At 41.1% G+C, this 27,694-nt stretch overlaps 1 protein-coding gene across 2 annotated transcripts in view; it reads right to left on the bottom strand.

Annotated features, from left to right (window-relative positions):
* The window catches only part of tafa1b (TAFA chemokine like family member 1b), a 100,404-nt gene that overhangs the window by 10,001 nt on the left and 62,709 nt on the right, over positions 1-27,694 (bottom strand). For both annotated transcript variants that reach the window (XR_003840751.1, XM_029502723.1), the window contains exon 3: positions 7,129-7,269. Coding sequence is in view for 1 of the 2 variants with exons in the window: in XM_029502723.1 (XP_029358583.1) it covers positions 7,129-7,269 (141 nt within the window). In the remaining variant the exon portion in view is untranslated. The remainder of the gene's footprint in view (positions 1-7,128; positions 7,270-27,694) is intronic.

Raw genomic sequence — 27,694 nt, 5'->3', positions numbered from 1 at the left:
TCTCCTCCTGCTTTTGTTCTTTCTCCATCCCTCCATGTACAGTCAACATTTGTGTCGTGGAAAATTTGGAACCTCCTGCGCACCAAATTTGCGAATGGTACAAGAAATATTGCATATTTATTCTAGATTCATAATTTCTTCTGGAGTAACAGATGCTATTAACAAGGTATTTTAACTTCAGTGTTTGAAAAAGAACAGATCAGCCACTTATTATTTTAATTCGTTCATCTTTTTTCTCATTCCACGGTTATATACATTTTGAAGACACGGTGGAGCCATGAGATCACACTTAAGTGACCGTGGTAATTCTTCAACTTGTAAATAAAATAGCCACCCAGACAACAGCACTACCTTTTCACTGTCAGTATTTCATACCCACAAGATCAAAGATGGATTACCAGAGTCTTCACAAAGGGCATTGTGTTATTCAGAAAATACATCACCATTCAGAAACCGTAAATTAGAGTAGCGTTGTAGTTCTTTGCTAAAACCATGTAAAGTAAAAACCTCTTTTTGTTTAAGTTATTCCAGAGCACAGAGCAGTATTTCCAGAACCTGCAGTTTCCCACAGCTCTAATTAATATCTTGACAGCTTCCCATCTTGTACTAAAAAAAGAGTACAGGTTTAATGAGCAGTGACTATGAAATACACCTTGATAAATATTTATGCTCAAATGTGATCTTTGCCTTTAAAACCTATTTTAAGCTATTATGGAAGACAGCAGGCTCATCTCAACACAACTTGAAAACACATGGTTGATGACATGTTTGTTCTGATGGTCACAAGGATTAAAACCAGACAGAGCCACTACTCATGTGAACACACACACAAACATCATGTCTGTGCCTGTACCCGGGCCAGGACATCTGGTGATGACCTTGACCGCTGGAGGGGAGCCAGTTCTGGGCTGGGATCCATGTATCACCCTCTGGTGACCACTGACCTCCACCAGTCGTTTTAACTACTCCCAGTGCAATCGTCAGCATAGAGGGTATAACCTTTGTTCCAACATCAGCAGACTTTACTCCTCCTATGTGACTGCAAGTAAGAGAAGTGAGAGTGGAGGATTGAAGTGAACCACTCTCCTCAACCCCCCTTTGGATTAACTGTTAATTTTTACATCCATCTATATAAGCAGAAAATCTTCAATGTGATTTGAAGCACCAATACCAATTAGCATGACCCTCGCATGTTACAATAAAGTAGCTGCTTTACACTGTCAAAGATGACAGATGGGTTCGGAATAATCAAACAAGCAAGGAGTGAAGGCCTGTTTCAATCGAGATGTTGGCGAGGTTGCAGGCTGGAGTCTTTATCTGTGATGAACAAACAACCGAGAGTGGGACTTGAATTGATTGAAAAACATGGCGCGATGGACCTTTTACAAGTACATCTGTCAGATCACTGGTGAGAAGGTTCTGTGATGGATTGAACTCGCTGACACGTCCCTGCCAGGTAGCAGAATGTTTGAACACCTTGACGGATGAGGAAGGGAATTGATTTCTGTCCGTGTCAAAATGAGAATACGTGTCTTTGGGCTCTATTAATAGTTAATTTTTTTTTTCTTACTTGAAGCAGCTTCTCAGCACTTGGTAGACTTAATCTTTGTGAAATGATGGAATTCCAATCATTTCAGCTGTAGTGTTTGCTTTTTTCCTGGGGAGTAACTTAAATGAGTTGCCTTTAGTCAAGAAAGCAATTAGACATTAAATTCTCGCACCATTTGTTGGGTTAAATTTACTGTTTGAGGTGAGGAATCGATGCCTCCCACCAGATAACCCCTAGCTCCACTGATTTCCTTCACTGACTCATTCAGGTCGCACAAGTGTTTTTGCCCTTTTTCTTTACATGGACACTTAGCAGTTCTCTTCAAGTGCCCTGATTACTCAGTTATTAACTAAACAAATGGCTAATCAATCATTTATTCATATGATCGTGCAAATAAACAAACAATCCATTCCTTTCGTGATTCACCTTCGTGACCACATTTCCATCTCAATGAGACTGGGCTATGAGAAGCACGCACCGTGTAACAGCATTAAACTATCGGAGGGGTCAAGGGAACGTGAGGCTAATGAAGCGAGTATAGAATTACAGCAGGACTGAGACTTGGACCAGCGAACCCGAGGTCAGCCTCAGATACTCATTATTCGGCATTAATCTTTGCCCTCTTGGATAGGAGAGCCAAGGTTTGATTAGCTATTCAGAAAATATTATTTGGCTTTAATGAATTTCTGAATTCGAAATAGACGTCCTGCAGACTTGAAGAAGAATTCCTTAGTCTTAATTGAATTATTTTCAGATTGAATTAAACTTAAAATGCCTAAAGAAAGCTTGACTAGTTTGCCTGACCTCTGATTAGAGTTATTGTACAGTTACACAAAGATCCGGTATAATGCTGATTCAGGGTCAAAAGCACTACTAAACATATCGGGATAAATATTTTGTATAAATTGAATCACATTAAAAGCATACACTGTGTTCATACACTGTCTCTTCGTTGATGTTATATTTCCTCTCTGGGTGCGCCTGTGTATTTTGAGCATCGGTGAGTGAGTGTAACTTTGTGCCTGTGGAGTTGCTGTGTGTGGGTGCATGACTGAGTGGGTGTGCACACGCATGGCTATTAATGAATGAACAATGATTCGTTTTGTTGTGTGGTTATGTTCTTTCCTTTCGGTGGTTACAAAAGTGACTCAGGAAAAATGTATCTCCCACACAGCTGACATAAATCTGTCCTATGCTCGTGTACTTCTATCTCTCAATTCAATCACAGATTTGCTACTCCAGAGTATAAAGGAAATATAAGGTTGAGAAAAAGGAAGGAAGAAAAAACAAGGCAAAACTGAGGAAACCTTTCAACTGCAGTTGAGGGTCAGCTTTTCTCCTGGCAGGCTAAAGGTTGAGAGTCTAATTGCATTGCTAGTGCTGCGTGCGCTCACTGGGATGTGACAAATATGGAGCTGAAAACTTACCTCACAATCATTAACTACAGTTTCTCGAAAGACACAAACAACCTTTTTGACCCAGAAGGATTTCTGTTATCTACTCCTTCTCTTCATCTCCAAAAACACTACAGAGACTGTACATAAAAACTGTGAGATCGTCTCTTGGCTTTTCTCAACTGTCACCGGTTTGGAAATGCGAGTGAGAACAGTGTCTAATAATCTCTTGCAGGTCAGTCTGGTATATCATCATTCTTGAAGTAACCGTGACTTATATTTTTAAAGATGATTTGAGCATAATTACGATATTCTCATTTCACTCACGGTGTGCATATGTTGGACCATTAATGTATGTGGAACAGCACTTCTTGTCCCTCCCCTCAAAGAGAGTCCACAAGTGTCTCCCCCTGGATGTATCTCAAATGTACCATGACAACCTGTCATGCTTGGCTATATGTGCCTGAAGCCAGACAGAAGGGTTCATTCCCCATCACTGATCAGCAGAGAGCAGGCATCTGCGTGCATCTCCTATTGAAACTCTGACTTCTACAGCAGCTACATAACAACACAAAGTGGTAGCATGTGCACATATTACAGCAGCTGCTTGGAAGTGTTGAATGTAATGAGGGCATATGCACGTGTGTACCTTTGTGTGTGTCTATACTGTAGCTCAAGGGCTTACACGTCCCACACGGTGGGATAAAGGCTGTGGTGCAGTGATGAGCATCTAATCTGAGTGCATGTGATTGGCCCAGTGAGGCTGGAGATGTGAAGCTTTAACTTGTTAAAAAGGGGTATGGCTACTCAGACATAAATGGGACATCTTTCTCCAAGTCAGAGTTAACAATCAATTCTCACTAGTGGGAACAATATGACACTGGACCCCCATGGAGAGTAATGCCACCTCATACAAGCTCCCGTATATTAATAACAGTCAAAACTGTCACGTATAACGACGGTGGATACTTCACAATGGAACTGCTCTCTGCTGCACGCTTTGATGTTGGTGTTTGATACTAATGCGAGATAATACAAGACATCAGGGAAACTGCAAATTTGGCCAAAGATAAAGATTCCTCCAGCCTTTGTGTAGGTGTCCAGAACAAATGACCTGTGTAGATAGACCTCTTATTTGTTATATTGCAGCACAAACTAGACTTCCTTTGAAACCATAACCTGTGTATGGGACAGTGGCAGCAGGTTTTCCCCCAGGGGGAGGCAGGATGAGCCGGGCAGCGGCATCGTTCCTTATCTGGATGGAACATTAATAATGCTTGGACCTGGGGAGAAAGCTCCATCTGGGCCAGGTCGGTGTGCTGCTGAGGGCCCAGACCACTGACTCCGAAAGTCTGTAATTCTTCACACAGTGCAGTGACGGCCTGAGGGATTCAGCTGACAAACTCACACTTCAGGTGTAGCTTTCATAGACCATCAAAACCCATTAGTGGACCCCCCCCCATCCCATCCCTGCGTCAATTTACTTCTACACCAAAAAAAAAAAAAAAACAAACAAAAAAAAAAACACACAACCTCACCAACCACTAATTAAATGGTGCGTCTGCAATGCCTGACACTTCCGACTACAAATGAGCTCTTATGAATAATCATAATTATTTCGTCTGCCCTTCAGCCTATAGCCCTTGGTGGTTGCAGTGTTAAATAAATTACCAACAGCCTGATTCACTTTACAGCAGGTGAAAACCATCCAAGGAAGGCTATGAATGTCCCAACTAAAGGAAATAAAATCATTAAAAGGGCGATTCAACTTAAGCCTTTGAATGTGGTGCAGTGGTGCTTGGTTTGATGCTCAGTGACTTGTCATTTCCATTTTTTCAGCACTCTGTCTATATATGCTGGTCAATCAATAGAATATTAACAAGGATTTTCTTGCTGTGGGAGCCACAGAGGCATAAACACCCCACCTCAATGTGTCAGCCATGTAAGTCAGCTTGTGATTTCTATGTCTTTGTCCATCTTGTGCTCACAACTCTGTTGGATTTTCTCATCAAAAAAAGCCTGAAGCATCACGTTTTATTCAGCTTTTGATGTTTACAGTCTGCTAACAATGCTGTTCGTCTCAAGGACTGAGATGTAATATTTAATTGTAGATAATAAAATGTCTGATGTTACTGTTTTCAGGTGTTTTTTATGAAGTCTGTCTAGGCTGCACTAAATGAAAAGGACAAATCTCAAAGAAATGTTAAAGGAGTCAAAAGTCCCCTATCTGTTATGTGCTGCAGAGTAGACAGTGTCTGGCTAGCTGTCTCTCAATACAAGGACAACATAGCCCTCTAGAAAAACTACATCTCAAGGTCACTGCTCTGTAAATCTGTCTCCAACCACAGGGCAAACACAGCATTTTTTTTTTCTTTTCACAAAACCCAAGGACTGAAAATTCAGCCGTTCACAAGAGTTTTATACAGTTTTGGGTAATTTTCTATCAACTCAGGAGGAAGTTTTTTTGTATCATCCTGTGGTCATCTGATGTATACTTGCCCATCTTCTTGAGTGTCAGCTGTGCCTAACCAACCCTGAGGCCCACTGAGAACGCCTGTCTCCTCCTTCATGTAACGTTGCTGATAATGTGTATATTTTTGGTGTTATTTCCTCACACGAGGGCAGTCAGATAGATTACTTTGATCTCTGCTGAAGGTGGAAGTGAAAAGTGTGACACTGAGGAGCAGTAAATGAGCTCAGAAGGGTGAAGGGTGCGTTGCAGTTCTGTCTCAGTAGACATGTGACTTCCTGGCCTCCTTTTTCCCCTTCATAGAGCCACCTCTGCCTGATTGTTTTTCTCAGTTTAGCTAATTCAGGTGCACTACCCTGGAGCTTCCCCGACTTGTGTTTATTAGTTATTCAGTTCCATCAGCCTGAGTTGCTTCAGGCGATTTGATCTGCAACGTGCTCTTTACTCAGGTGTTCAACAGCCCAACTTGATCATCCTGTCTTCCCCACAATGCCCAGCAGCACGGCATTACTGTGCTCTTAATGCTTGGATGTCTTCTTATTATTGAAGTAAATCATGGAGAAGCAACTAAAATGCAGTCATATTGGAAAATGCTGAGAAGTGTTTAATAGATTGGGTGTTCAAAATAATTAATGCAAACCTGATAATCCCACTTTGAAACATTCCATTTCTGTGATGACATTTTTGCTTAAAAATAAGGCCTGAGATCATGTGATAAAATTTTTCTATTTCAAGTAAAATGTCAACATTTCATTTCAAAATAAAGCTGATTTCTTATTACATTTTTGAGAAACTATCATTGATGCATTAACATGAAAGCGGCCCTTTAATTTTGTATGTTAGAATTTTTTTATTATACCCTCATAACCAAACTAAGAAGAAATGTACACACACCAGACCTGATATAATCATAGGGAAAACTTGATCAGATCTAGATTTCTTTTAATTTTAACTCCACATTTTTCCCTTGGATGTTTTTACACAATATCATTTTGTTGCATCAATAAGGTCAAACCAAATCATGTTTGATTTCCAGTGTCCCGATTTCTATTTACTTAACGTAAATATAACATATTAATCAAACTGATGCAGTGTAAAATTATGAAGTTGTGGATTATGTCAGTGATAATTTTGCTTTTTTCTTGTGCTCTCCATTAGGTTTGACACACCAACTCTTGCACTGCCAATGAATGTTGTTGCTGGATGAAATTTGTACGTACCTTTTTGACTCGATTCAAACAGCGGGGAAAACTCTTTAATTGAAAAAATCCCTGTCTGAAAGAATGAAACTAGCTCCAACAATGGTGAGCTAATTGAGTCCCCCAATTGGCCGTTAGTCTTTCAAAGTGATTTGGTGCAAAAGGGTTTATGAAGGGGGCTGTTGCAGCCTCTAGTGTCCCAACTTAACAAACAAACAACACTCTTGCTAGATTTAGAGACTTTCTTCCAATCAAGTGGGATAAAAAACTAGTATCCAGTTGGACTTTACCAGGGGCTTAGGGCTCTGCTACTCTGCTTTTACTCCAAGAAAAGATGTAAATGAGAACAACTCTGTTGGAAATTCAATTTGACATGTTGACCATATGCACTCAATACCAATGTTTTGTACAAAATAGAGATAGAGGTATAATAGATAATATGACATTTTTCTACAAATCTTCAGGAATAAATAATCATCACCAGCAAAATTTGAAGTCAATAAAATTTTTCCTCACCATCAACACAGGAGGGTTTGTTGCGTGTCGTCCCGGCCACTTTCCCCGGTAAACAGGAGCATTTGACTGTCTGAGAACGCTCCTCGATACGATTCTTGTTACAGCATCGGTGGGCAGCAATCACCTCACATGTGCCTCCCTCTGCAAACAGATACACACAGTACACAGTCAGTAAATGTGAGAGACTATTAGGAATCACTGCTACTTGACAACAGTAACACCAGAGACATACATTGAGTTTTCCTTTACCGACCATTGACTGACCCAATTGCATAATATGGAGTGAATTTTACAGCAAAATCCAAACAACAAGGATCTGAACGAAAAATGAGGAAAACTTGACTATCTCCCATCACATCATGTGAGACATGCTACAGTATAATCAATGGGCACAGTAAATATGTGTAACAAATTGGCCCAGCAGGCATCTCAATTATGCTATCTAATTTCCTCTCAAGCAAATCTAGCAGCCATTTGACTTCGTTGGCTGACAAAAAGCAGTCTGAGGCTATATTGCACTAAAGCATGGACTGCAAAACAAAGGACGTATCAGTTATAGCAAATGGTGTACAATAGGTCCCAGCCTGACAAAAGAGCATGTCAAAGAAATTCTGTGAGAAAAGAGGCGATATGCACCCATGGCGGTAGTGGGTCAAAATAACAATAGGGAGGCTTGCCCAGGGGAGGGAGAGGGGGTGATGGAGCTGAGGGACACCCTGAAATGAGCAAGACAGGCAGAGAGAAAGAGCTACAGGACAAGGTGTGTTTGGCTGCCAGGGACTGTCCATGCCAATGAGTAATGAGGGAGCCACTGGAAGTGCCCCCTTCACACAATTATAAAGCGTGGGGCTAATGCAGCCAGTGGAGCTGCAGGAGAGAGGCCCTCCATCACCACTCTCCCCTTTCCTTACGCCCCAGGAAAAACTCTTTATCTTCCCTTGACAGCCACCGCAACAGACACCAGCATCCAACAATTAAACTGGAGCTCATCCCAGGACAGAGGGGAGGAGAGAAAAGGAGAGGAAAGAGGAGAGGAGATAAGAGGAGAGAAGGTTTGAATTCATCCAATCAACAGGAAGGACAGAGTAAAAAATAAGAGGAGACACGCAAATGCCACATTTCATCTTGCTTGCCTCTTATTTCACTTGGCTGTGTATCAAGTCTTAAAGAGGACATCCTGCTGTGATGGGAAAATGCATTTGTTTCCACCGGTGTGACAACAATCGGTGTGTCTCTCTCTGGCTGGGTTGGTTGTACAAATGTTTAAAGGGGCTCAGGTCATGAATTAGGGAACTGAAATCCCAGCAGCCTAGACAAGTTTGGCAACTGTTTTTTTTTCTCCCATTACCACCAATGTCCATCGTGGCCAGATGAAAAGCTGTGCATTCCTGGATTTAAATTCAAATATTTGCAGTCCTTCTGTACGGCTCGATCGTGCAGTATTAATGTCACTCTCCCAGTGCTTGTTGTTGGATATTCCTAGGCAGGAAGAGGCAGAACACTGACTGTAAAAGTGAGGAGAAAATCCCCTGAGTGTGCTAAAACCCCAAACCCCACAATGTGCTTTCTTGTTTAATATTTTACAGAGAACGTCCTGACCTGCAGACTTGCTTTCAATACAGAGCACATCTCTGAATAAGTGAGGACTTTACGGTGCATCACAGAAAGCTGAATTGGGTTGAGTCCCCTCAGTTAGTTTCAATGCCTGATGTCCTATTCAGCACTACATAGGTTTAACCATCGAACAGCTGACAAGGGACAAACAAAACAAAGCTCTAATAATTAAATCACCTTTTGAATGTCACTAATGTCGATGTCCTGATGACTTTTGGATTTTGTTTTGTAGTGGGATCTGAGTTATAGAAGCTATGTTGGGCTTTAAAAATTCAAAACGTTTCCCAGTGTGTGAAAAATGTACAGTTGTTAAGAATTATTCATAATTCATTTTTATCATCAGAAACTCTGTACTTCACCTTGGCAGCTATCAAAAGTAGGTTTTAAGTTACTGCCAGCTGAGTTTGAATTTTTAATAAAAAAAAAAATGCAACTTATGGTTGGTTGGTTATGGTATGAATTCTTTATATAAATAATGACTGAATTGTTTCATGATTCATAAAGATTAGCATTCAGTGTGTTTTAAAATTGTAAAAAAAATGATTCAGAGGCAACGTTTCAGTGAAAACATTTACGTTTAGACATTTCGCTAAAGATATATGGAAAATACATTTTTGATTATCTTTATGATGATAATTATAATTATTGCAATATATTGGGGATATCCCCAATACATGGACACACACACACACAGCACGTATCAGCTTTGGGGTGAGGTCCTGCCATAAGCCAGGTGGACATTAAGCGTGATCACTATGAACCATCTGGTATGTAAAGGAGAAAGCAGTGTAAATGGCTTCATGATGACTCGGCTGGGCCAGTCATGAAAGCCACTTAGACGACAAATGGCCATTTGGACCAGACATAATCCCTTTCAGGTAGCTGGGTGCTCGGGGTGAGCTAAGTGACAATCCATTACCTTTGTCTGAGAGTGTGTGTGTTGCCTCTGCATGCACAAGATGTGTTATGGATTAATAGATATATAATAGATATTTTCTGCCCAAGTACACAATGCTTATGATGTGTGCATTCTGGGACAACATAAGATCACGACAATTTGAGACATGACTGCAGGTTGTGATGGATGTAGTGCTTGGAGCTTGTCAGGCAGCTAAAGGGGTTAAACCAGCCCACTAAGATGGAGTGGTTGGCTTTGCGCTGTAGCCTTTGGTGAGTGGAGGTGAAGGGCATCGATAGGAGCACTGGCTGGTAATTTTTCTCCTGGTGGCCCACAGTGACAGCAGCCATTAAATGACTGGATGAGGTGATTATGTTTAAGGAAATCAATGCTTCATTGTTTTCAGCTTAGCCCAACGGCCAATTAGGAGCTGTTAATAGGGAAAGTTGTAAAGTGTGGAGATAGAGATAGAGGAAGCAGCAATATGAGCTTGGGGAAAAAAAAAAGCCACACTTCATATTAGTGTGATTTATAGAAGTACAAAGGCTTGAGATTTGTGTGTATGGAAAAGTTATTGACAAAAATGCAGAGTTTTAGGCGTTTTTAATCTTTTACATTAACGTGAAATTATCACAATGACCCTTTTTTTTCCTTCTGTACCTCTATTTCAGGGGTGGGTACTATCTTATATCTGAAGAAAAGACAATTCATGCTCAGGATATCAGGATTAAGACATTCTCTGTGTGAAAGTGCTGCATTATGGGTTCATTTGTGGTGCATTAATGTTGCGAGGATGAAGAATATGTAAATAGTGTGTCTTTTAAGGCTTTGTTTCACTTAATAGTGCTTGCCCTTTGAACCTAAACATGTAGCAAATAATCTGTCTGTCAAGATGGTCAAAATTATATTTAATGAGGAGCCAAAAAAGAAGCTCACTGTGAGAGGAGTTGGTGGCTATCCTGAGCTTTGAGGGGCAATTTGTTGGAATGTTTCATGCCCCTTGTTCCCTGAGAAGGAAGCGTCAGTGCCAATCAATCCAAAGCTGTGCTGCATTCTGATGGGAGCAGTCCCTGCTGCGATGTCATAGCCCGACCATCCACAGGCCACAACCGATCACTGAATGGTTTGATGAGTATGAAAATGGTGTGACCGACATGCTATGGCCTTAACAGTCACCCGGGTAGTCTGCTAGACAGGGCTCTCCACCTCGATCACTGAACCTGATCGTGAACAAATAGCTTTCAGAAGTTTTGTGCTCATCCCTTCAGTTTAGGGGACATGTTCACAATGCACATAGAGCATTAAGGATGCAGAGGCCCACACTTACTGGGACACTTTATGTTGTCTTTTCTATCTATCTGTCCTCCTCCTCTACCACGTCAACTAGCAATCAAATGTTTTTCTTTTTTCCTGTTGATAAATTCAAGTTCACAACAACAAGCCCACGGAAATTTATTTCTTAAAAGGCTTCGGGCTTGCAGAAGCTTTCTTCTTATCTTGTGAGTTTGAAAGAACATACTCTAGTGGCAGCTGATTTCCTTCTGATCTCACCAAACGTGTCGGTTTTTTGACAGAGAGATAAATGTAGGTTTTTATGACAATGTGACCACACGTTGGCTCAGGTTCAGCGTCAACAACTGCAATCTATGCAGAGTAGCCAAGAGCAGTACTCACTGGCACACAATCAGCAAGCATTTCTGTCACCACTTCTCTCTTAAACTATTTTTTACCTCTCTCTCTCTCTCCCTCTCAATGCTGCAATTATTAGGAAATAACATGGTCATAGTAAAGACGGTAGCACCTGAGAAAACTCAGGCCTTTCAAGGACTCATCATAACAACTTAATCAGTGCATACTCAGGTGAAAATGAGTCATTTCTGCCTGAGTGTTGGGAGTGGCTGCTTTGTTTTTGCAGACAGACAGCTGCTGTGTCAACCAGAGTCCAATCGTTCCTTGCTATGTTTCTTTCTCAACAGGCTTGCTGCCATTCCCCAGTGCATCCATATACCTGACAGTGATCCACCGCTTCTAATTGTGAATTTGCATCTCAGATGGCGACAGAATTTACTGTTCCTGTCGTCAGTAAATAACCGTAGACGGATGGAGCTGAAAAATGGAAAATTGACACTCAAGAAAGAGAGTGAGAGCTGCATTTCAAATTATTGTCGAAAATGATGCACATTTGAGAGACAAATTGAGCCTCTCACTGTTGCCAACTGCCTCTTTCGGTAAAAAGTTACTTTATACTGTGTGCCAGACAAGTCCATTTAAACCCCCGCAAAGTTTTATAAATGTCAGATTGTTTAGTGAAATTGTTTATTTCTGTCAGCGTTTCCTTCTGTGAAATCATGCATAATGAAAAATGACCCTATTTTGTGACACATAGTTTGAAATATAGTAAAATGCATCCGATTGAAAAGTTGTCAGATATGTCCAAATTGCAAAAAACACTCTATTCTGTTTGTCCCAATTAGTTTCATATTTTTTTCAGATCGGAGGAAAAAGAGAAAGAAGGCATGTTAATGATCCGTTTCAAGAAGCAAAGGCATCAAAGTGGCTCTGGGCCAGCTGCCCCACTGCATATATGTTTAATGATGCTCATCAGAATTTTGCTTTTCATTACTTAAACATCAAGCTGGAACTTCATGAACACTCCCCCTGATTACTTAGGATAATGTTTAAACACGTTACAAAGCACCACTGAGTGAATTCCAACTGGAGGCGTTAGAGGCAGGGCCAGGGAACAACTTTTCATGTCCTTCGCCTTGGCAACTGATACAGTTTTTATATTTTATCAGAAATTACACAACCCTCATTTACTGCTCAGATTCCTCTACTTCCATAACAGGGTTGGTTAAAATGAGTCGTCTCTCAAGAGAAATCCCAACAAGGAGCTGGGTTAGACCTCAGTCCTACATCATCATGGTGGAGTATATCACTCCTGTAGTACAAATGCTCTCTGAATCACACCTAAGCAGGGAGGCCTGTGAAGCAGTGTGAAGCCGTAACAATAGAAGAAGAAGAGACTGAGTGCATAGTGCATATAGTTCTTTCACATTGGCAGTATGCTGCTATGCATGTTGCTGAATGAAGGTGTTAAGATGAGACACCGAGTGAACTACTCTTGTTAACATCTTCCTTGTAGTGGTGAAGTTCACTACAAGGCTTGAGCCTTGGCAGCTTCTTCTAGCTTTACAGCCATCTCCCAGAGAACCTACCCGCCAATAAATAATAAAAGGCTGCCATTCACTGCTGAAGAAGGGAGAGGAAGGCAAGCTTCAGGACATTGAATGGTCTGTCTCCACAAATAACAAACAAATTAATCTCAGGGGCGGTTGTATTTATTTAATCCAAAAACCTCTTGACCTATGGTTCGCTAATACATCGGGAACTGGTGTGGATTTGCTTTGTATTGAGTGTGCATCGACAGCCTGTTGGAGTGATCCGTATGGCTTCTCTGACCTCTGCTAGAGTGAAGGCTTCAGGCTGGTTCATCACTGACCCTGCACTGGCCTGGATTTCACTTTGCTCCCCAGGCAGCAGCACCCACAGTAATAGGAGTAGACATACAAGTGGACATTGCAGCTATAGTAGTGCCTAAAGCTACCACAAACCTGAGGAAGTTGGTGGGTAGTGGGGGGGGCAAAGAGAAGCTGGGAAAAACTGCAGAGCTCAACCTGATTGACAGGAACCACTGACCCTGCTGTACTGGCGTCACATGAATCAATGTTGCCCCTCCCCCCCCCTTGATATGACTTACTTCTGAATCCAGCTATACTCCTACCGAATACTGAGCATGTTTCTACGACACTGGGCCCAGCACATAGAAACCTATTATGAATGGCTTTGGAGGAATATAGAGAAAGCCAGGGGGGAATAAAATCTGAGTGTTCACCTTGTTTTTAATGCATAGTGTCATGGCAATGATTCCAGTTTACTGAAAGGAAAAATATAGTGCAGCAATTGCACCGCTGGTAGTAATAGTTTTGACATCTTTAACAGGTAATTCCATTAGTACGAATAAGAAATGCAAGGTGCTCCTGGCCATGGCCCAGGTCGATTCTTAATCACCTGTATGGGTTTCCTCTCATGGGTCTGTATGACTCCAATGCTCACATCTTTATGGTTATTAAAGTTACCGATTGCAGCGTGCCTCATTTACCAAGGCTCTATCAATACCAGTTCAGCACCATGAAATTACCCCAGTCCAGCGGGAGCAGCATGACAAACCAGATTAAAAAGGACTCTGTAATGCTCCGGCATATATAACACTCCGTGTCATGGACTCAGGCCGCCGTGAGAAGACCCACCAACGAGCTCAAGCCCTGTGTAGGGAGGGGCACTAGTGAGGGGCTGTTGACAACCATTAAAGCTTAAATGTCAATCCAAGCTTTTATTATCCCCATGGTTTTTCAGAAAAGTAATGAAAACGAATAGCTGGCAGGTTAAAAGAAAAAAAAAAAAAAACACTCGGGGAAAAAACACATTAAAAGTTCTCAGAAGTTATCTTAGAAATGAATGGAAAAAGGGTGCGATTATGCTAAATATATGCAGAGTATAACCTACTTCTGTGGTCTTTCAGGTGTGAACATAACTTTGATACTCTTGGATACACGACAGATATTTTCTATGAAGATGGGTGCTGTTGCATTCATATATATATAAATATATATATATATATATATATATATATATATATATATATAGCCAGCAATCTTCAATTTATCACTTCTTGATTCTCACTTTATTCCTTGGATCTTGTGTATGTGGTGTGTGTTTGTGTGTGTGTACAAACGCCCATCTCTTTATACTTTTTAGCTGTGTCTTTAAAAACACAACATAACCACTGAATCCAGGCCCTCAGGTGTGTCTCTTTTACTGCACCCTGCAATAGGCTACAGTTGGTGGAGCCTGACCTCTATCCAATGTCCATATGACACAGGTCACTGCTCGCTCTAAATGAGTCGGATGGTGAAATGAGCTACTAAATTGTCCATTCAAAATCACAAAACTGCCTTTTTGAAAGGCACCATAGAGTAGCCCTCAAAAATGTGACATTCCTTGGGAGAAAACAATTAGATGCTGTGAGCCCTGGAAAATGGCCTGAATGTAAAACCCATGAGTTTCTGTTCACCTCTGCTTAAAAAAAAAAAAAAAAAGTTTGAAAGTGGTTCAAAGTGGAGTAAAGTTACAAAATGCTGTGTAGGATTTTTTTGTGCGACACAGTGCAGCTACTGTCTAGTCTGCGATCTATCCTTAATACAGTGCAACGCAGGGTGACACGGTGGAGGAGGTGTGATGCATGGTGGCTGTCTCAACCAGCAATCATGCCATACCGGGGTTTCTGCGTGCGGGGTTTGGAATGACATGTCGCTTGAGGTTCAGATGAGGTCTGCCTGGATTACACACTATGCATTATCTACCATGCATAATGCATCGGCAGGCACTTAACATCAAATTATAGATGCATGCAAAAATTTCCCGGAGTGTTGTATGTAGCGAGAGGGCACTTTGCTGTGCAAATAATCTGCCCAATTTCTGTAGAACTGAGCAATCAGGGAATGGCATGATTTTGCATAAGCAGGCCTCATATGCAGTAAATGTTAATAAGTTCATATTAGTTTCACTGGCATCTTTGCATGTTTTAATGCTGCTTTTAAGTATTAAGGCAGTTGGCTATAGCTCAATTCCTTGCTGTTAATGGTCGGTCTTATTTCTCTACACTTTTAGAAAGACTTGCAGGCAGCAATTTAAGTGCACTACCAAAAATGCTGTACAAACATACCCCTCGGCTAGTTTGTGCCAACGTTACTTGAAAATTGTGAAAAGTGACCCTACTTACAGCCATGTTACCGGTTGAGGCCCAATTAGGCTAAATCAGTTTGGTCTTCAGCTGGAGCCTTCAGTAGCTGCTCTGCGTTTCTCTAACAAAATATTCTCAACATTTGCATCACAGGATCTATTGGTAAAAGCACATAGCTTTTGCTCTACAGTTCAGTGCCTGTATTCTCTACGTGGCTCTCGTGTTGCTGGCTGATGTGTATATGACAAAGTGCTTTTCACTAAGCACCTTATTAAAATGGATTTGGCTTTTAAATGACGCTTTCGTGAGATGATAATTGTATGGCAAAGCATTGATCAGTTTCCCAAAGACTGACTTCCAAGTGATGATCAATCTATGTAAGAGTAAGGGAAGGAAAATCAATGTGCTAAACACTTAGCTGCTGTTTGACAATGCACAGTAACAATGTCAGATGTGGCATTTAGCGCGTGACCTTGCTCTTGTGGCAGCAAGGACAGAACAGTGTTATGGACTATGAAGAGGACAGGAGCGTGGAGCTGTCATAAAGTGCTATAATCTGTCATTGCCGAAGAGATTTTATTTTAAATGATCCTTTTTTTCATACCTGCTTATGAGACGACAGGTCAGAGACTCTTACAGGAATAGCTCAAATTATGTTTCATCATCATCAATTCTTGAATAAAACAAAGGGCACAAGGGTGATTCCACAGAAATAATGATCATTTGTCAATTGGTTCCTATGATTTAATTGGTGGAAATCTTTGGCATAATTTTTTATCTCACAAACAGAGCATATTTTGACCTCTGTTACAATATAAATGTGCTGAGCCGTGTAGCTGTTAGAGGAACCTCTAAACACTTTTTCCATCTGATGGGATTGGAAAATATGTGGTACAATAAACAATAAAGTGTTACTTTCCAGCATAACCAGGTCTCAAATTTCCAGCAGAAGGAGAAGAGAGAAAGCCCTTTCAACACATTACTTTTCAGAAAACATATAGTTGTAGCTAAAGATAGCGAGCAAATTATTTGACAGTCTTTACTGTTCACTCTCACCACCCTGAATGCCATTTCTTTTACTCTAGAAGCTAATTATTCTGCTCATAAAGCATTGCTGATATCTTTATAGACAAGTTTGCAGCCCTATCAGAGAGCAGAATGGAGACCTTTGAAAATACAGCACAGTGCACACTGTCCAACAGATTAACTATGGGCCAAATAGACATTGGACAATGATAATCTATTTTCGTGTCACAGAGCGCTAAAATGGGTTTTCAACCTATTTCTTTACCTTTGGGGAAGAATTGCAGCTATGACAAATGACTATAAGTGAGACGAGAGGTTTTGATGGGGGTAAGAATGAGAGGAGGAGGGGAGCGCAGTTATTTGCAGTGTCTAAAATCGGAACAATATGAGGAGTGGAACACAATTTGGCATCAGATTACTCACAGTGATATCCATCAAAACACACAATTCAGTCACTCAATATCATTACTGTCAGACTGATAAGCTTTTAAGCTGGAGATAACATCTTGATGTGGTAACACGAAAGGGAGAAGAGTCTCAGTCTCATCTCTTTCTATTGTCTAGGCCACAGCAGAGGAAAATGAACCAAGAACCAGAGCGATGAGCAAGAGGATTCATTCTAAAAATGACTGAGGAGTAAATCATTAACAAACCGCTATCTCCCATCCCAACAGAGAGGAAGACGGCAACAAACCTTCCACACCACTGGCATCTCTTTGAATCGATATGTTTATATTCTGGGAGTGTTTATATGAACCATGTTTTGATCTTGTACAGGGAAAATAGTCTGATAAAAAGTGGTGTTTAAAATTCCTGTGGCTTCTTCACAAACGTCATAGTGACGAGTCACTGAATTGACTTCATAAATGTTGGAGCCCTGTGAAAAGAAAAGGCTCCAGCTTTCACTCCTTTCTTTGACTGAGACCGATTACTTCATCCTCAGTAGCAATCCAGTGCAGAGAGGAATCCATCAAGAATTGAAATATGCCTTGATTCAGTCACAGCAACCATCCCCTATCTACCAGATTAAAAATCAGCAGTAATGAATGACACAGCCTCTCGTAGCCATTAATTATAAAGATTAGAATCATGACTTTGTTTTTTAACTCTGGCCCCTACTGACTGTCAAGGTCAGCCTCCCTTCTAAGAGGATTTAATAATGATGAAACACAGAAACAAACATGAATGAAATAGTTAGCATTTGTCTGTTGCCTCATAACCTGTTTATGCAAAATTATGCAAAAAACAAAAAACAAAAAAAAACAACCAAAAAAAGAAAAAAGGCCAAATCATTGAATTTTCTGTTTTGTATCGACATTAAGACCCAATATTCACATGCGCTGCATGTACCTCGGGCATTATGTTGTCTCAGTGAAACCCTTTAGTAGAGATGAAATGAAAACTTGAATCTCCTCATTGGTCTTGCCTCTACGTACCTGTAAATTTGATCTGTGCCACCAGGGTGGACTGTGAAATCATATGGCTGCACATCAAAGTGTGACTGAATTCAGTGTGCATACTAATGCCAGCGCAACGCAAGCACTGACTTCGCTGATGGAGAAAGAGAGAAGAAGAGGATGGGGGAGACGGAGAAGGCAAGGGAGCGACCGGAGACATTTTCTCTTCAAAGAAAAATAAATAGAATAATTCTATTAATAATAATTCTGAATAATGTATTAGAGAAACTGAGATATATTGACATTTAAAGAATATTTTATCCAAGAGAAAAATAAGGTTAAGCTCAAGTTTCAGCTACATAAAGCTCCAATTTAACTACATTTCCATGCCGGTATGTACTTTTCATCAACAGATTGAAAAAAATGCAGCCACCACGCTATAACACATCAGCTTGGGAAGAGATACGGTTGGTATGGCGCCAAAGGCAGCAGTCACCATGCCTATCCTCTTTATCCATCATATCTGCTGTGTCATTTCCCTGGTCATTGCCTGCGTACTAGTAGTGCTTAAAGTTGTGACTGTAAAATCAGAGCACAGAGATAAGTGATTGTCCTCTGACAGGCAGACGAGCTACCTTGACAGGCAATGAAGAAAGGAGCCTCTGCACAGCACTTTTGAAGATGCTTCCCAATTCCTCTCTGTTCTACCCCCCCACCCATCCGCCCCTCTTTCCACCCATCCATCCATCCATCGCTCTCCAAGGTAGGTCAAAGGAAAGATCCCTTTTGGCAGCTCATTCCTCACTCTGATGAAGCTCCTTGTTAAAGGCTCATCAAGTCTTCTCTGTCTCTCGCACACATGCACACTCACACACACTGCGAAACTATCTCTCACTCTAGTACCAGTTGTACGACGTCTCCGTTTCACTTTTTGTTCTGCTTGCCTTCTATTATCGTGTCTCCAGAGCCACTCTCATCAAACGCACCCTAACCCTCCACCAGCGTAAGTGTGTGAAAGTGGTAAAGTGTCCAACCAGTTTGAACTGTGGTGTGTTCAAAGAGCTCAGATTGCACCATGCACTGCCTCTCAGGTTGCCAGACCACTGACCAGGCGTCAAAGTAGCCTCTGTCGCTAGAAACCACTAGAAAAATCCATCTTTGCCCTGTATGTTTTTGATATTTTGCATCATATTTATGTTCTCCTTTGTGGCATGTGCGTGCCACATACAGTGGTCAAAATGTAAAAATAAAATATATATATATAAATGTTGCATTAAGTAAATATAAACACACACAGTTCAAAAGTCTATCATACAAAGGAGACTTTCAGCGTGATGCAAGTAAATATTCCTAAATGGCAACTAATGGAATTGTACAAGTTGTCTTTTGCTTGACACTGTTGCATAGAAGTGTATTTTTGATTAATTTCATCACGGAGTAATTTGCACATTAATTTTCACATTAATGCTCTGATCTGTCAAGACCTATGCACTCTAAATGGAAGAAAATGCAATAATGATATTTGCCAGCTGTTTCTGGCACACAAATCGAATTAGAGTGCAGCTCTCAAGGACAGCAACAGATGGTTGATCACGAGAGGAGAGTAAATCCCCAGCAGTTATTGTACTATGACACTCCTATGTTTATCTTCACAGACTTCTGGAAAAGCTCCATTATTTACCCGTTTGCACGAGTACTGGCATTTTTATACGGTAAACTGCAGCACGTTTCGCAGCAGACAGACTCGTTCAACTGCACACAATGACAGCTTGTTAAAATGTGTTTTAAAAGTCTCCTATCTGTCTTTCTCAGAGTTGCTGTGACTGAAGCAGATGCTGACTCTTTTCCAAATAGAAATGTCTTCAGACCCGCCTGTTCTCCTTAGAAGTCAATTAATCACGTCAAATATGGCGTGTGGCCTCTCCAAGAATAGTGCTGCTCTTTGTTGACATCATGAGTGGGGCTTGACTCGCTTTCTTTGGCTTACACACCCATTTTTGCATCAGCTGGAAGGCACCGATAAGACGGAGGAACAGGGCGAGACACGGTCTATGGAGTACTCTTTGGTTTCTAACCTGACTGGAGGCTCTAACTCTGTATCTGCTCAGTTCAGCAGCATCTCTTCCAGAGACATCTATAGGAGGAAGGACCAGGCTGATAAATTTGAACATTCAGTTAACCACTCGAAGGGAAATTCTGATTTTATACCACCTGAGTCTTATTTGTTAAAGTTTTTGACCGTGACTTCTACTGGTAGCACTTTAATTCAGCCTTTTTATTTTTTGGGTTAAATGAGTCTGGAAAAAAAGGGAATCGAAGAACGTACATGCAGGCTCTGCTATTTTAAACATTAAAAAAAGATATTTGATTTATTAACGCACCATAAAAAAAAATCTATAGATTAACTTAGACTTGATATAATCCTTAGATGCTCTGTGAGAGCAGCAGATGAAAAGGATGAAAACAGACCGGTTGGATTAAAAGACAGATGGAACGGGCTGTCATGCAGCAAGCTCACCATACCGTTGCGTCTCGTTGTATAACTCATCATGAGGTGTGTTCCCTTTTTCTCCTGCCGTCAGCAAGACTGGGTCTCCCACTGACATCATCACAACTTTAACCAGAACTTTTTGTCAGAGAACTCAGTTTAACTAAGCTAAAAAGTGTTCACTTGCTCACCTTCCGGGAAACAAACAGGATGGTGAATATGGGTCATCTCTGTGGAAACACCTGAGGGTTTTCAGTTGCAGAGCTATGGATGCGAAGTCTGGATGAGAGAAACAGCCCTCAAAAAACTAATTTCCTCAGCAGGACACTGAAACTATTGTATTTCTTGGGCAGGAGAGGAGAGAGAAGCATTTGCTCTTTCCTTTTTTGATTTAAGCTTCTTCCAACATTGACATAACGAACATTACTACAGGAGAAGAGCCAACAGGGAGGCCTGATAGCCCATAACGCGAGAGAAATTGAGTGTCAAACCTCCGCTTAAACTCTGTTAAAGACATTGTATCTGTCGTGCACATAAGGAACGCTGCAGCCTTGGAAGTGACACAAAGTTTCTTCATTAAAGTGCGCACACCTTGAGGGACACACTGAAAGCTGAAGCAGTCACTATCGATCATTGTGTATACTGTAGTGTAAAAAACTGTCACATATGACTCACTGTCGATTGCACATCAAGTGATTTGGCACAATGAACTTCAGTCTGCAGTGTCTGTGGACACGGACTCCAAGTAAAAGAGATAATTCAATATTGTGTAAGAAGGACTTTTATCAAACTTTCAAATCAATTTGCATCAGACTGTACATGTGTAGAAAAATTGAGGCAATGTGAATTTAATCTGCGAGTGACACATTGAGACAAAGTTTTCACAGGTGAATCTGATTGGATAATCCAATGACATAGCAGAGTCCAATCAGAGGGCAGGTTGTTCCATTCCTGTCGTTTCATTTATCATTTAATATAATTCACACACCAGTCTGCACAGTTTCTCAAACTGATTTCTTTTACAATGGTTCATTTAACTACTAGAAACTTTTTCACTTAGTTTGAGCGCACAGTTTTAAATCAGGATGTCTTGTCACATTATTGAGCAGTCTCTGTTATGTTGGAAGGCATAAGGATGAACTAATTAGGAACGCTTTGTTCTTTGCCACAGTGCTCTGGGCCACTGACTACATTGGCCAGGTGATGAGCTGAGCTGGTAACACATGATCCCCTGTATGGTGCTACAGGAGACGCTCAGCTAAGACCTCCAGATGTGTTCTTTCAACACGTTCAGCGGCATGTGGCAAGGTGCCCCTCACTGCACCCAGAGCGCCGCACTGTTCACTCAGTGTTAATGAATCAATCAATTTTTCCCAGATAAATCACAGTGAACGCTTCGCAACGGCGGACTGTCACCATGATGAATTCCTTCATTTCATATAATAAGCTGGCTGGGAAGTGATTTATTCCTGGTGCGCAGACGGCTATACACAGCAGTGGACAGAGGCGAGAGATACAAAATGAAGTGTAATATGTCATTGAAATATTTCCCATGCAGTCAGTGAATAAGTTTGAGCTGTGGGGGGGGGGCATCTTCAGTCCAAAATCCTGACGATATCAAAATATTTCACTCAATCTCTGGTTGAAGCAGCCATGGCGTTGGTGGGACAGTATAGTGTGGATCTTGTGGTGTGCTCAGTGGGCCCCAACGTGACCATGGGCAAAAACACTTTTCCTCACATCACCACATAGCCTGCTGCCATTTGGCTTAAATACACTGAAAGCCTTAAGACTTAAAGTCACTGAGTTATATACACTGAGTCTCATGTGCTACTCTACTCTCTGTATTATGGAATGAGACAAAGATAAGTGGGCGTAAGAACTAGATTCTAATGCTATTGATTGCCTTTGCTCTGCCCTCGTTCAGGGCCAAGATTAAGAGCTGTTGTGATTCTTTTAAATGCAAACCTCTTCTCTGGCTAAGTACGAGCCACTGTGCGGTAATCAATTTAAACCACTGCTGAACCCCAAGCATCACACATAACACTCTCCTCACACTTTGTGTAAAGGGATTCATGCAAGCATTATGATTTTGCCCATTATCCCAGTTAAGTGATGCTATTTAACACTTGAGTCCATATGCCATTTGACCCATAAAACCCAAAATACAACATCAATAGCAGAGCAAGTGGCACATATCAGTGCGCGTTATTTTCATTGTAGAATAAATTGAGGTGATCTTTGCAAAAGTTGACTGCAGTGTTCAAGACATGAAAAAGAAATGCATTAAAGTCGATTTAAATGAGCCTTGTCAGACTAATTCTGTATGAATAAAAAATGCCTACATCCATAATCATAAATCATATTAATATTAACATTGCTAAAAGATTTATGCCGTCCAAACTCCATTGATAATTCCATTTGTTGAAATGGGAAAAGGCTCACAGCATTTTTCTCCCTGTTCCACATATAAAAATTTCCACTTTAATTTATGACTCATTTGGAATACATAATAGTGAAAGTGATTATAGTATTTCAAAGTTTTCTGCAGAGTGATATAATGTGAAGTGAGACATTAGGTAGCAAGTGGACATCCAATGAAAATAATATTAGTTAGTGAGCACTCAAAAAATGGTCCAGAAGCTCTGACTGCACAAATCTGTTTCAACTCAGCAGCTGTGTAAGAATGCCTCACACGCTCGGTGAAAGCTTGTGAGAGAATTGTGCTGATATTCAAACCCTGTCAAAAAGATGGTGTGTAAAATAAATTACTTTTTGTAGCAAACACGGAACAACTTCTTAGATTCCTTGTCACCAAAAACTTAAAAGTTCACAAATGAATATCCCCCACGCAGAATTAGCCCCCAAAGAGCCACTTACCCTCTTCTGTGTCATTATTATTACCTTTATGGTGCAATCTGATAATTAAATTAAAATAAATGAGATATTCCCTTAACTTATGGGCTGTAGAAATCGAAAGGTGATGTAGGAGGCCTTGCTTTAACGACTCAGGTGGTGCGATAATTAACAAGCTGTCACCGCCTGTTACCTTGTCATTGTGTGTGCATGTGTGTGTGACTGTGCATGTCTGTGTGTGAACAGCCCACTAATCTCTTAATATGTGTCTAAGGTCTCATTCGAGTTCAAAGGTCGCTATTTAATTATACTGCAGCAAATACTTAATTTTCAATTATGATGGCGCCGGGGAGCTCACCTTGAAAAAGGACGGCTCAGAGACAGGCGGACGTGGCCCCTTCTGACCTTTTCAGGAAGGGTTTCTTATTTATTTATTTTTTTAAATACTGGACTTTGTCAGTGCAGTTGATTTGCATGTAGCTGTGGCATAATGAAGGTCTCCTGTTGCTGACCCTTTTTAGTTGTGACTTAGGGGTCATGTTGCAGAGATGAGCTCCAGCTGCATAGGAAATCTGTCTTTCACTGGGGCAATTAAGCAAACAGACAGACACACAAACACACTTGGTTAAACACATAAGGTTCCTTGCACACAAACCCGCTACTTAGAGAAACATTTATGCTGCATTTTAGGTGCGAGGAAGTCGCATGCAAGTCTAATGCTGCTCCTCCCTGCAGGTAAGTGAGTTGTGAACAAAAGAGAAATGGATTTGGAGCAAGAACTGCTGACACAAAGAACGAAGGAAACAGGGTCACGACACAGTTGGGCGACTATTGTTTGAGTCATTATTCAAAACATAATTCTCGCTATGGGAAATAACCTGCAGTGGTGAAACTGCAACTCATTTATAATGTGCCACATTTGAATTGAAGTCAAAGGAAGTGAGTGGAATTAGAGGACTGTGGCAGGTTTGACAATGTGCTTTTAAGTTCAGCTCAGTCCACATTAACAGAAAAATGAATGCCAAAAAGACTGAAATTGGTAGTTTTTGGTTGGTTTGACTTCAATTTAGAGCCAAGAAGTTTAGAAATTTTCTCCAGTAAAAACAAGGTTATGAGAAATTGCCCATTTCATGTTGCCTCAAATCTTCTCAAAGTGGCAGCCAATAGACAGCACTCAGCAGGACGCTTTCCTATGAACAGTTGGCATCACTGAGCCTGAGCAGTGGGACAGTCTCACAACACAATGAGTGATGAAACGGCTGCCGAACCACGCTCAGTGCCTTGTTCACTTTCTTTCTTCCTCACTGCCTGTTTCTCTCACTCTTTCTCTCTCTTGAATACTCCACTTCAACTGAAAGCTTCCCTTGTTCTCAGCGTGGGGAAGCGGATACATGTTGAAAGACATTTCTTTTTTCTTTTTTCTTTTTTTACTCTCACATTCCCAGCATGAAATGAGTCTGTTTCAGATACTGGTGGGGTATCTACTTTCGCAACTTTCCTCCACTGCGATCAGGTACAGTATGCGTGTAAGTCACTTCTCAACATTTTCATTTTGCCAGACGTGCAGATGACTCCCTACACACTTTTCTCACCACCAGACTCTTTTACCTATCTCTATTTGTTGTTACAGGCAAAGGAAGAGGAGTCCTAATAAAGGAGTGAGAGTGGAAAGACAGGCTGGATAAAGAAACTTTCTGGTAACACTTTTCGATGGTCCACCTACAAGGAGTCGAGAAGATATTTATAACAACTCAACAGGACATTAGTTGAGATTCAGCAATTCAGCTGTTTTGCTGGCCCTGACCATGGTTTACTAATTGCTGGGTAAATAAACTGTGGGGGCGGACTATCCAAATCTTTTTCTTTTTGTTTTTCTTTTTTTTTTTTACTATCGAATGCAGTTACTTTGCTAGACCCAAATGCTGCCCATTCATCAGGCAGAACAACCTGCCGAAAGCAAAGACAATGCACAATAACTAAATTCCCAAAGAGGCACAGAGAGAGGAGGAGGAGGAGATGAAAGATGGAAGGTAGAGAGGAAGGCAGCTAGTTAGCAGGTGTATTCCAGTGTCTGACTCACTTTTGTCACAACTTGACCCAGCATGCCTCGCTTCACTTTCAGTAACACCTACATTTGAACACCTACTCTCAGTCTCAGGTGACATCCATCTGCACCACAAGTGCAGCCTGCACAGAAACACTACAAGTGGCAACAATGACAGATGCTGATTTTGTATATTTAGGAAATAATTATCGTGAGAGGTAGCACAGCGACAGCGATAGTGTTAAGCACTGTTGCGCTCTGGTTTCCTTCCACCGTCCAAAGACATTGTGTTTGGGTTCATTGGTGACTCTAAATTGTCTGAGTGGTTGTAGGTCTCTGTCTCTGTGTGTTGGCCCTTTGATGGACTGGTGGCCTGTCCAGGGTGGCCCCAGTTGGTTTCAGTTGGTTGCCACAATTTTCCATGACAAATAGGAATCCCTCAACCAAACACTTGACTTTTTTCCCATTTGTACACATAATTTCACTTTTCAGTTGATATTTGTATTACGTTTATGTCCAAATACGATGGTCTCTCTAAATATGCTCTGAAGTGACTCGTTTCTTTGCAGGCAATGGTTCTCTGCAAAAAGGTTGTGAATGAAAGCACTGCTGCATGGCTGGTATGGAGAAGAGGAATAATTTCAGCATCCAGTAAGTCACATTTGGCATGTGAGTGCTGTATGCAGACTTCAAAGTGTCCAAATCCATCCTTCTACATTTAAGTGCATTTCATTCGTGGTCATTAGCTCTGATCGAAGCACCAGCTCTCAATTGGGACACATTTTCTTCTGAGGAAGAGCAGCTCTGCAGCAAAGAGCAGCTGGACCATTACCATTTTCATGTAGAAAAAATATGTCTTGCTTCAGTTCTGCTTCAGTTTTTTATTTATTTATTTTTTTTTTTTTAATTGTATATTATTTAGCCAAACAGTTGGGAGGATGTGTGTTTTCTACTGGGACAAGCCAGCTGCAATTGTGTTTGAGTGAGCAGACTGTTACTAATTTCCTTTTTCTGGTTTCACCTGCTGCCTTTCTTTATTGGCAGAGAGGACCTTGAGGCTCTGTTTTCTTTCAGCTCTGGGGACATTTTTGACATCCAAACAGCACCTGGATTGCATGCTAAGACATGTGGCAGCTGATATATTTCAAAAAATTAAAGAGAATGAGCAAGGAGGAAGAGAAAGGCATGCAGGGAGTTTTCTTATATGGTTCAGCGATCATTGAGAGCATCAGTATCTGCATGTATCCACTGAGGTTTCTGTATACACTGGACATCAAAACTGTGTTTCCCCTGGATGTAGCTTCTTCCTTTCCACATGAGCTAACCCGCAGGCATGTGAAATTTTAAGTGGAACTGTGGTCTGGCAGCATCTCAAATGGACCTCAAATTGGAAAGCACTGTTTATTAAAATCAAAGCAAATAGTTTGATTTTGAGTGTAAATGAGAGAAGCAGAGAAGATGACAGAAAAGGCGTGAGGTGGGATCCGGAGTGTTTTCCCACAGAGGTTTACTGTTGAACGGGTCAGAACATTCTAGGGTGCTTCCTTTTCCTCCCATTAGTGGTCTAATTAGAGATTCAACAGTATTGAGGAGACAGGAGCTGGTTACTGTGCGCTGCACTGCCTATTTTGTACTGGATTAATCAGCAATTGTCCTACAATTGAGAGCTGAAATATTTAGAATATTTATTCTGCAGACGAGCTGATAGCACTAATGATGTTAATAATAACAACAATAATAACAATTGAGTCTCTTGGGAAAGTCTTCTTCTGTGGGCATTTCTTCAATAATTACATGATGCATTCCCATAATTCACCACTAATTTGTTGTGAAAAATAACAGGGGGCTGAGAGGTGGGTTACACAACAGAGCAATGCTGAAAAAAAAAACAAAAACAAAAACAAAAAAAAAAAAACACATAGGCAAACATAACAAGAGGCTGCACGACTGTACAAGTGTGTATTTAAGAGAAGAAAGCATCTGAAAGGCAAGAAAATAATAATCCCAATGAGACATGGGTGGCCCCTGAAAATGCAAATGACGTTAGTTTCTGCGAATCCCTCTGCGGAGCCTTTGTGCCCGTGACCCGCATGCTATCCCCGATGTGAGCCCAAGTAACTTTGACATGGCGCTTGCTTTTATCTCATGCTTGGCTTGTCCAGGCCTGTGATTGATGCAGGGTTTTTGAAAAGCAGCAGCACTCATTGTGTTTAAGACCACATACCTTGAGTTATGAATGTTTCATTCAGATGGTCTAAATATGAACTGACTGGGTTAGAGCCTCCCTGAGAGCACTGAGGAATGGAAAACTCATGCATGCTAATAAAGGCCTAAAAGAGTCTGTAGGAGAGAGACGGTGGCAACGGTGAAAGAGAAGAAACAAGCAGCAACCGCATCATCAATATACTGGCTTCAGTATTTCCTTCAGTGTTGACAACCT

The sequence above is a fragment of the Echeneis naucrates genome, chromosome 5 (assembly GCF_900963305.1).
Source record: "Echeneis naucrates chromosome 5, fEcheNa1.1, whole genome shotgun sequence".
NCBI classification, from domain to species: domain Eukaryota; kingdom Metazoa; phylum Chordata; class Actinopteri; order Carangiformes; family Echeneidae; genus Echeneis; species Echeneis naucrates.
The sequence above is the reverse complement of the archived record's forward strand: the minus strand, read 5'-3'. Positions and strand labels throughout refer to the sequence as shown.